Source organism: Styela clava, chromosome 1 (genome assembly GCF_964204865.1).
Source record: "Styela clava chromosome 1, kaStyClav1.hap1.2, whole genome shotgun sequence".
In the NCBI taxonomy this organism is placed as follows: domain Eukaryota; kingdom Metazoa; phylum Chordata; class Ascidiacea; order Stolidobranchia; family Styelidae; genus Styela; species Styela clava.
Genome location: NC_135250.1, coordinates 26,384,577 through 26,394,371, shown reverse-complemented (window position 1 = coordinate 26,394,371; position 9,795 = coordinate 26,384,577). Strand labels below are relative to the sequence as shown.

Sequence of the window (9,795 nt, the reverse complement as noted above, 5' to 3'; positions counted from 1 at the left end):
GATTTCCTGGACCACCACATACCGGTATATTCCGGTATAGTTTCTGCAATTTTATTCTTTAAAGCTCATCTTTTAAGCGTGGAAATTCATTTTTTGAATCTAGATAACATACCTTTTTGTTTTCAGGAATAGATTAGGTGAGCAACATGTCGCTAATACTAACGTAGTTTGTACTATGTAAAATAGCGATTGCGAACTAGAACGCTTGAAAATATTGTCTATGTTGCAATTATATATTCTTCTGAGAAAATTTTTATTTATGTGAAATCTTCAACTGATGTGTCAATTTACTCGGTCTTTACAATCTTAACAAAGAGAGAGAATGGAAGCGATGTCTTGGCCCATTTTGCACGCCTGTCTTCTGTTCTGAGTTCTATATAAATATTACTGCAACTACGTGGTACAAGTAAGCATGTGAAGTGGAATTCATGCTATGTTCTTAGCTTAGGTTAGGTGTAATACTTTGACGGGGATTAGAGTAATCATATAGAGTGGGTCACCCCATTTTTAAGACATCCAGTTTAGAGAGAGAGATGAAGGGGTGATCAACCTGATAGCAGATGAAATTTTACCGACTTAACATAAATAACATTTTCATTCAATAGCAGTAAAATAAATTTTGTAAAATTTTTTAAAACCTAGTATTATTGTCAATGGAATAGACAAGTACTGAAGATGAAGCATCTCGTGGCTGTTTTGAACCTGTGGATCATCACTATTGCATCAGCTCAGGGTAAGTGAATTTTTATATAAAAATCTGATAAATCGAAATAGTTTTAAACATACTAAATTACTCCTTCATTAAACTCTAGAGCAGGGATGGCCAACACGTTGATTGCGATCGGCCGGTCGATTGCCGCGTCTTGAGTAGTCGATCGCGTCGCCACGTCTGAGAATTTGGTAACATACCTCAAAATTTTGCCTTGAACCAGTTTCATGCAATGTATGTTGTGTGCTTTTAAAACAAAAATAACACAGTACTGTGTGTATGTGCAAAATACGATGAGATCAGTATACACATGAAGTATTTGAACATGGGCAATGCAGATAGAGCATATTATTACATAACAAAGTACGGTTTTGGCGCTGCCAAATTTAAGAAATTAACTTGCCGAATATCGTGTGCCTCGACTGACGAACGATCGCACAATAACTACTGCAGTGTGGGGAAGTACTTGTCTCACTCGCAGTGGCATCAGAATTCCCAATTCTTTCTAATTTCCAGGGAGCAGCTTGAGCAGTCATGTAACATCTATGGTTTGGGAATATTTATTTTTTGCTGTTCTGAAAATACATGAATACTTGTTTGAGCTTTTTGAAGAATTTCCAACACTTATATACGGCTAAAAATTAGGCAGGTCTTAATTCTGAATTGTATGATTTAGATAAATCTCAAACAAATGATGAACCATTTACTTCAAGTATAATTATATAATCAAATTAACAAATTGAATGGGACGTGAAATTACGAATTTTTGGGGATTTTATTAAAAACGCGCTCAATGTACTGAGCTTATTGGCAGCGGCAGAATTCCTTGTATGCGTGTGTGCAACTGCATCTATCTGCATATTCAAACTCATTTTTGTGTATGACCTTATTACTCATCAGTCGATCTCGAGCTATTTTGACGATTTTAGTTGATCGCGGTCCCAAGTAGGTTGGCCACCCCTGCTCCAGAGCATTGTTTGCACACTTGAGTTGGTTACTCAATAAAAGTATTGAATATGACTAAACCACTGTTAGTGTCAAAATGCAAACTTTTCCTTAGAGATAAAACGAGACCCCACCATATTATTTAGCCCGAAACTTGGATCACTCAGTCATTGCTCTCATACTGCATTGTAGATTTATCAGTCAATATTCCCATAGAAAATATGAATTTCGGTCCCCATATTATTTACAACGCAAGTCGGCTTTAGCGAAGCCACAAAATAACTAATACGTTAAAATTTAACGAGATTAAAAAGGTGTCGGATTTTTATTACTTGTATTTTGTATTTTGACAACGTGTGAATTAGCTCCCCATTCGTCATAAGCAAGAGAATGTAAAAAATGCTTTCTATAATAATTTACAAAACAAGAACAAGGGTTCGCTAAAATCGCAATATTCTAAGAACAAGTTCGCCCGAACCTCCTGAATGTCACCACTGATTGTAGTCGACCTGCTTCGGCAATGAATCTGCTAAACTAATTTTGATTTAGATTGCAATTAACAAATATATAACTGATAATATTAAGAAATTAGCTGATTCGAATTGGTGCCTTCAAATTTTTTTTCAGATCCTTGGAAAAAAGAATGTGTTGATGGGTTTGAACTTCGTTTTTACGAACAAAAAAAATCTTACAACAGCGCCAAATCTTTCTGTGAAGATCTCGGAGGTCACTTGGCTAAAGTTGATGATGAGAGAATAACGAATGTCATTAACTCAGCATTCCCGTAAGTTGAGATAACTATTTTGATTTTAATTTATTCAAAATGTATATTCTGGGTATCGTAAAATCAATCAGATTGGTTTTTGACTTCCTGACCTTTATTGTTGTGGTAAAATCTCATGTATAAAGAAAGTGTCACACTCACGACATTTCCAGAGATATATGAAAACCCAAACTTATCAGATATATAGGTGACCCTTATTCTCAGTCATTCTGTCTGTCTGGGTATCAAGTTTTACTTACAGCAACTTCTACTTTAGTGTCGTTGTCTCCCATTAGTGTTCACCAAAGACTTATCAAATAGCGCGGAAAGGTTCCTCTTCAAATTTGTTTTTATTGACCTTTCACAAGTGGCCCAAGATTGTTTATAGTTGGTTAAATTGAAAGTGCCAACAAAATTATGAATATTCTCTACTACTTTGTTTGAATAAATTTGCTGTTCATGTAGTCCATTAAGAGTCCAATTCTAAAAGATTTTATGTTGTGTTTATTGATACTCGTCGTATCCGTTTAGTTAGAATCGTGGGTTTAGAATTAGCAGCCTTTATTGCCCCAGCTTGCAATTTTTATACAGCAAACAACGCTGTGTTATCGCATTTCATATGGGCGGAAACGACAGAGTTAGAAAAAGGGATTTGAAATAGAAGGGTAATATTGATGTGGGAGAAACGAACCATGTATTTTTCAAATAAAACCTGGCAATTTAGCATCAGGTATCTGGTCTGAAATTGACAATCGACTCTGACTCTCGACTCTGATTTAGAAATTTTTTTACTCTGCATACCGATTCCGGGTTTTGTGCTTTTAAGTTTAAGTTTTTTTTAAATAATTTTTCCCTCGACTCCCGACACGGAATTCAGAATTGCGAATCCAATTTCGGCATCAAAAAGTTCTACTCCGACTCTGAATCAAGTGAAAACACATCAAACTCCGACTCTCCTATCCTGCTCGCGACAGATGGGGATGTGTGCAGCGCTGGGTAGAAAGAATGCTTTTTAATTTGCCTGGGTTGTTTGAGACCGTTAAATAATAATATCTCATTATTAAAAAATAATCTGCTCGAATGGATAAGTGTCAAGTGAGACTTTTGAACCACTGACTGTCAATAAATAATAATATTAGTTTGTTACGATATAAAAGCATACCTAAAAATTAGTAAATTTATCTGATATAACTATATCTATAGTATATTATTATTTTCAATCTTCTTAGGTGCGATTTGAATTTTGTTAAAAAATCTCAGTATTTGTATAAGAATGCATCAACACCCTCATTTTTAGATGACGTTTAGATGACAGAATGCAAAAATGTGTCACAGGTTAAGGTAGATTAGGTTGGACGAGGAAAAGGTCAGGTTTTAACTGGGAATGTAAGTCTTAACTGGCGATAAAATTCGGACTTGACAGGACTTACAGTCATGTCACTCGGTACCTACATGCACCCATTATTGGTATATACGTATTAAACTTTAAATACTTTGAAGAACCCAAAACTTATTTATGTGCAGAAATGCATATACGACGATATCAATCGTTTATTTGGGTAGTGTAATCACAATTAATTAATGTTCTTATCTGAGGAACGCAATGTACAACAATTAAAATTTTATTTATTTTTTGTTTTGGCGCCAATTCAAAATTTGATCTTTGATAAATTCTTGGGCGATTGCCGATATTTTGTCCATCTCGCCCACCATACTCTTTCTATTTTATTTAAGAGCTCCGGTATAAAAAAAAAACTAATAAAATATATATATTCTTAGCATACAACTTGAGGTTAACACCTTTTACATCGGAGGAAACGACTTAGCTAAAGAAGGAGATTGGAAATGGCAAGATGGTACTAATGTGATAATGAGAAACGAATCGGGATATCAGAACTGGTTTGTTCTTGTTCATTTCATACATTGGCTTGGAGTGACGGCATTCGTTTTTATCATTGTAGAATTGGGTATGTACGGTGATCGGCATTGACAATCTCATGGCTAGCAAAATGAGTTGATTGTTGCTAAACAAGTAGCTATTTATCAAAATTCTTTGGCCAAATATAAATTTAAATATTTATAATAAAAAAATCTGTGAATTCTATAATATGCATTTTAAAAAATATATAATTTTGTCAATGCGATCTGGTTGGTATAATCAGTAGTGGCGCATTTCACGACGACGATTGGAAATTTTCCATTTCAGTATTTCTAAACCTCACGTGTTAACGAAATAGTTGGTTGTAATAGCAGCACAGTAGATCATAAAACAATAGTGTTTGACATGATTTGTTTGAAATAGCTGCCTATTATTTAATTTCGGAAAAAAGTAATATTTGAAGCAATAAAATTGGTTTTGTTACGACATCTGGATTTATCAGGAAATCGAATCAACCAAACAATGTTGGCAATGAAGACTGTTTGGCAGTTGGCAGACAAACGTACCTGTGGGTTGATGTATCGTGTGATTTAAGCGCCTACTACATTTGTCAGAAAAGTAAGATTTGATTATTTTATGATTGTTTGTTATAATTTCCCTTCTAGTAAAGATTTAAATAAAACAGAGTCATTCTGTCTGTCTGTGTAGCGTCTAGCTATACTGTTGGGCCGATCTGGTTGAAATTTCTACCGTAGGTTATGCTGTCAACCCGACAATGTGCGTTTCATCGAAAATCTGGATTAGTGTTTCGTTTCCATGGCATCACCAAACAAATGGACCAATTGATGGAGTATTCCTTCATTTTCGCAATTCACAATGTGTCGCCATTCTCGTAAACAACCTCGATAATTAAAATTCCTTAATCGCTACCTTCCGTATATGTATATACTCTTTCGAACAAACCATTTTTACCTCTTAAATCGATGAACTGGGAAAGCCTTGGAAATTTTAGTGGACGTGATTAATTATTAGACGCTCTTATAGTCTACAGCAGTGCTCTTCAACCTTTTTGTTATTGCGGAACCCCTGATATCATTTTTCGTTTTTTATGAAACCCCAAATACCGAAAATAAAACAAGAAATACTCGTAACACAAATGTTTGAAATTCAAATATTTCTACTTCAACAACGAAACAGAAATAAGGTAACAAGCGTGAAATTCAATGACTAGGTTGTTCTTGCATTTCCTTTGCAATCTACTTGAATCGTTGCTCCACGTCGCACAAAGCAATTCTCATACTCATGTCTACACTCTTTAAAAACTTTTTTTTGTATTTATTAGTTGTTAAAGCAGAAAATGCTGATTTACACAAATAGGTATTGGGAAATTGACACAGAAGTTTTAATGCTTCTTTTGCAATGGCTGTACCCTCTTTGTGAAGAGAAATCCAAAAATATTCCTTCTCATGTTTTTTGAAGGTTTCCTCCGAATTATTATCATTACGGATACCTAAGAGTCCTTCTTGCTGTTGCGCTCTAAGAAATTCATCCAAAAACGGAAAAAAAGAATAATCATTTTTTTGCAACATTACTGGCCCAGCAGTCAATTTTTCCTTTACGCAAAACCCCTATGGAACCTTATAAACTCACGGAACCCCACTGCATGTGTTGCGGAACCCTAGGGTTCCGCGGAACCCCTGTTGAAGAGTACTGGTCTATAGTCTACTCTATACCGCTCACCAAAAGATTACCGACGAAAAGCCCAGCGCTCAAAATGAACCGGCAGTTACGTTATCTCGGTCACTGCAGTACGCTGTTGTTGTAGGTTCAATTTTGCGTGGATGGTAACGGTTTACTGAAATACGGGCCGACTCGTGTATCAGCGGTGATCCCGGGCACCCACTTGCTTGAATTAGATAAAATTAGGAACATTTTTATTCTTAACTAGTTTCTACGGCTATATTTTGACCATTTTTTAATTTTAATATTTGCGTGTCATATGATTGAAAGGGGAGATACTTTGCTTGAGAAGTATAAATAAAAGAAAAGTATAAATAATAAGCATTTGAAAGTGTTAAACATAACTTTTTAAACAGGTTGTAGAAAACCAATTCCCAATTGAGCTAAATTCAACTCGGTTATGATTGGATATAGAAAAATAATTACAGAAAATACAATTAATTCTAACGCCCGATCGAGCACATACGTCGCTCGAAAATCAAATTTGGTTATGACTGTTGCGTAAAACGTAACGATGACTCAGAGAAAGGTCCGAGTAGACTTATTGATATAAAATCTAGGTCATCATATTTTATTCTTAGTAAGCCTATGAGGTTACTTTAAATAGCTTAAAGCTTTATCTTTGAGAGTGCGCAATCTAATCCTGATTTTAGAAATTAGGGCTTAAATATATTAGGCATTGAGAATATGAAGGCTTAAATGCCGGGTTAGAAGCAAAATGGGTGCTCCCAAGGTATTCGTACCAAGATGGTGCACAGCCTGGACATAGCATGTGTACCAGGTTGTGCGTCATCTTAATACAAATACCTCCGGACCCCCCCAAACTCTATTGTAAATATTATGTTGAAAGTAATATTGTAAAATATAAAGAATTATTACAGTTCGCTATTTGACGTGTTTTATCATATATATATTGAACACCTTTTAAAATCATTTCGTGTACAAACACTATTTAACACTCACTATGTCTCAATTATGTTATCTTCATAAATTAAAAAACTTAATATCTGGTATCCAAACGAATGCTTGTCTAATGAAGTGTGGTAGAAAACGACGATCGTTTTCATGTGCTCCGAATGAAGAACTCGCACAATAGTAATTCAAAATAAAATTTGGTTGTTTGTTCTGATAGCTGAGTTTGTTAAAACGATCTGATACAGAGACGGCCGAGTGTGACCAAACAAAAAATTTGTGCACTTTTAAATGAAATAAAACGGCAAAATTTTGGGAAAAATATCGGGCTACACCGGAAGGAATTTGTATAAATTAAATAGAATAAAATTAGCAACCATCTTAAAGTACGATTGGTCAATTGGTAGCGTTGAAAATAGATTTGTTTTTTTCGCAACAACAACAAGAAATCAGCAAAAAGATCCTCACGCTGATGGTTATGATCGTGTGGTGTCAACCTTGTATTCGGAAAAAAAGTTTTTGTGTTTTATATTCCTTAAAATGTAATCTGACTTAATATTGTGTTTAACAGTATTTCCGGGTCCCCATGTTAGAATACAAACCATTAACGGAAACCAGAAAAAGTGTTCAGCAACAGACTGCAGCACTGCAACACAAGTTGAATGGCACAAAGCATCTAACAAAGTATCAACCGAAACTACACGGGGAGTTTATCAAACGATACAAACTGGATCAGCAACTTTAAATCTTCAAAACGCAAATATTGCAGATGCGGGATCCTATCGATGTCGTTATCGAATTGGCCAAACCGAGAAAACTAAAACTGTATCATATGAAGGTGAATATAGTTACTAATATATAGACACGGAGATCGCGCATCGGTGCGGATACTATATAAGATGTTAGATGAGTTCCGAGTTTGCTGAAAGTTCGTTGGAAAAGCGTAATGAAGGTGACCAAACACCACAGAATAAAATATTTCCATTGTCAGTTACCCAATAGTTTTATTTGTCATCACAAAATGTACATAGAAAATTGAAATAGCGAAAAGATAATTTATTTATGTTAAACTTTAGGTGCTCCAGAAGTATGCGCACCAAGATGTCGCACAACCTGAATTCCAGTACACACATACTGTGTGTGTGGTTGTGCGCCATCTTGGTGCGCATACTCCTGGAGGTCCAATTTGTGACTTGTGAAAATGTCATCAAGCAACAACACTCACACTCACCACATGACAATTTTGGGTGCGATATCGGATCCATTAAATATGACTCAAAACTAATTTTAATAAAATAAAAGTAATAGTCTCTTGGCGGCTGGCATCTTTGACTACTAAAAATTTGAATTCGATTAGCCATTTGTTTTCAAAAAAAAGCAATGTTTTCTTAACAACAACAAGCACCCCGACAATGAGTACAATTTTAAACGATCCCCTGTACACTTGGTTTCCACTCATTCTGTCCACTAATTTCGTAGGGTGAGAACGGGTTTAGGCGAAATGATTACGGACTGGTCTGACAAAATGCCACGTGAAGGCTCAATATTCGTAAAGTAATGGCTGAATATCGAGCCAGAAACTCGAGTAAATTAAAAATAGAATTAGAAATATTAGTTTTTTAACATCTCCGAACCTACTTTGTGTGCTTAAAATTTGAAATCGGAGAAAAGCAACGTTTCCTCAAAAACCACAATCATCCTAACAACAACAACAACAACAACGAGAATTTATCTAAACGATTCATATGTTCACTTTGCCTCCAAGGACGAGTTCTATTCGTTCTATGACTTATTCTTTTTTTTCCATGTTTTAGTGGATGGACAACCTACAATCCATCAAATATCGAATAACGCCTGCAATTCTGATTTGTTCATCTCATGGCAACCACATATAAATGCTGTAGGATTCCCTCACAAGTGAGTTTGTCTTTATAATTATTTATCAGACAAAATCTGCTTTTTCTCTTTTGTTTTTACATTTCATTCTAAATAATGCTATAAGCAAGCCACCGATACTAAATAAAGCAACATATTTATTTCACCCTGTTTTTGCGCCCCAGCTAGTCCCGAGACTGGCGTACAAGATGTCAAATTTTGTACAAACTAGTTCTCACAAATATATCATTGTGTTGTAATATATATATATGGTTTCAATAAAAGGAAAGTTTATCTTATGAGCCCGTTGAGTGAGTGACCGTCAACACTAGTCTTTCGGCTGTGTTGTACAAGAGTCGACAATAAATTAAGTGTTTATCTCTTAAATAAATGTTTAGAAATAACTAAAATCCATTAGATATAGAGAATGCAGAGGTACGCCTAGCGCTATAGTGCCTGCTTGAGGTAGATCTTGTCCTATAAAAAAGGATGTGCCACTTGCGGCTCGCGGGCCAAATGCGGCCAACAAGAAAAACTTGTGCGGCCCGCTAAGAAGCGCCACTTTTGAATGGCGTGGGGTCCGCGAAACGAGTTTTTATTTTTAATCTAGTATGTGCTAGTAATTCCAATTTATTTGCGTTGCAATGCTTATATTTGAGTTTGTGCAAAGCGAACAACGCATGTCACAAGATCAACAACCAAAATCTTTGTGTCTGGAACTACTAGAAAACATATGCTAGGTGGAGGCGCGGCCCGCGGTTTCATCCAGTTGTTTGTATCTGGCCCTCGTGGATTAAAGGTTGCACATCCCAGCCCCTGAGACTGCCCTGTAGACCTCATGCTAAAGTACTAGTTTGAGGTAGATCTTACGTTATAGTGCGGTAGACCTTACGTTATAGTACCATCTTGAGGCAGTTCTTACACCACAGCAGCATCAACATTAACCTCAGCTTCGTGTTTCGTCACCTTCGT

At 35.8% G+C, this 9,795-nt stretch overlaps 1 protein-coding gene across 1 annotated transcript in view; it reads left to right on the top strand.

Annotated features, from left to right (window-relative positions):
* Nucleotides 1-603: 603 nt before the first annotated feature.
* LOC120335086 (uncharacterized) overlaps nucleotides 604-9,795 on the top strand; it is a 32,569-nt gene continuing 23,377 nt past the window's right edge. The window contains exons 1-6 of the mRNA XM_078112965.1: nucleotides 604-733; nucleotides 2,282-2,438; nucleotides 4,197-4,316; nucleotides 4,799-4,914; nucleotides 7,520-7,786; nucleotides 8,763-8,865. Coding sequence (XP_077969091.1) covers nucleotides 676-733; nucleotides 2,282-2,438; nucleotides 4,197-4,316; nucleotides 4,799-4,914; nucleotides 7,520-7,786; nucleotides 8,763-8,865 — 821 coding nt within the window. The 5' untranslated portion in view covers nucleotides 604-675. The remainder of the gene's footprint in view (nucleotides 734-2,281; nucleotides 2,439-4,196; nucleotides 4,317-4,798; nucleotides 4,915-7,519; nucleotides 7,787-8,762; nucleotides 8,866-9,795) is intronic.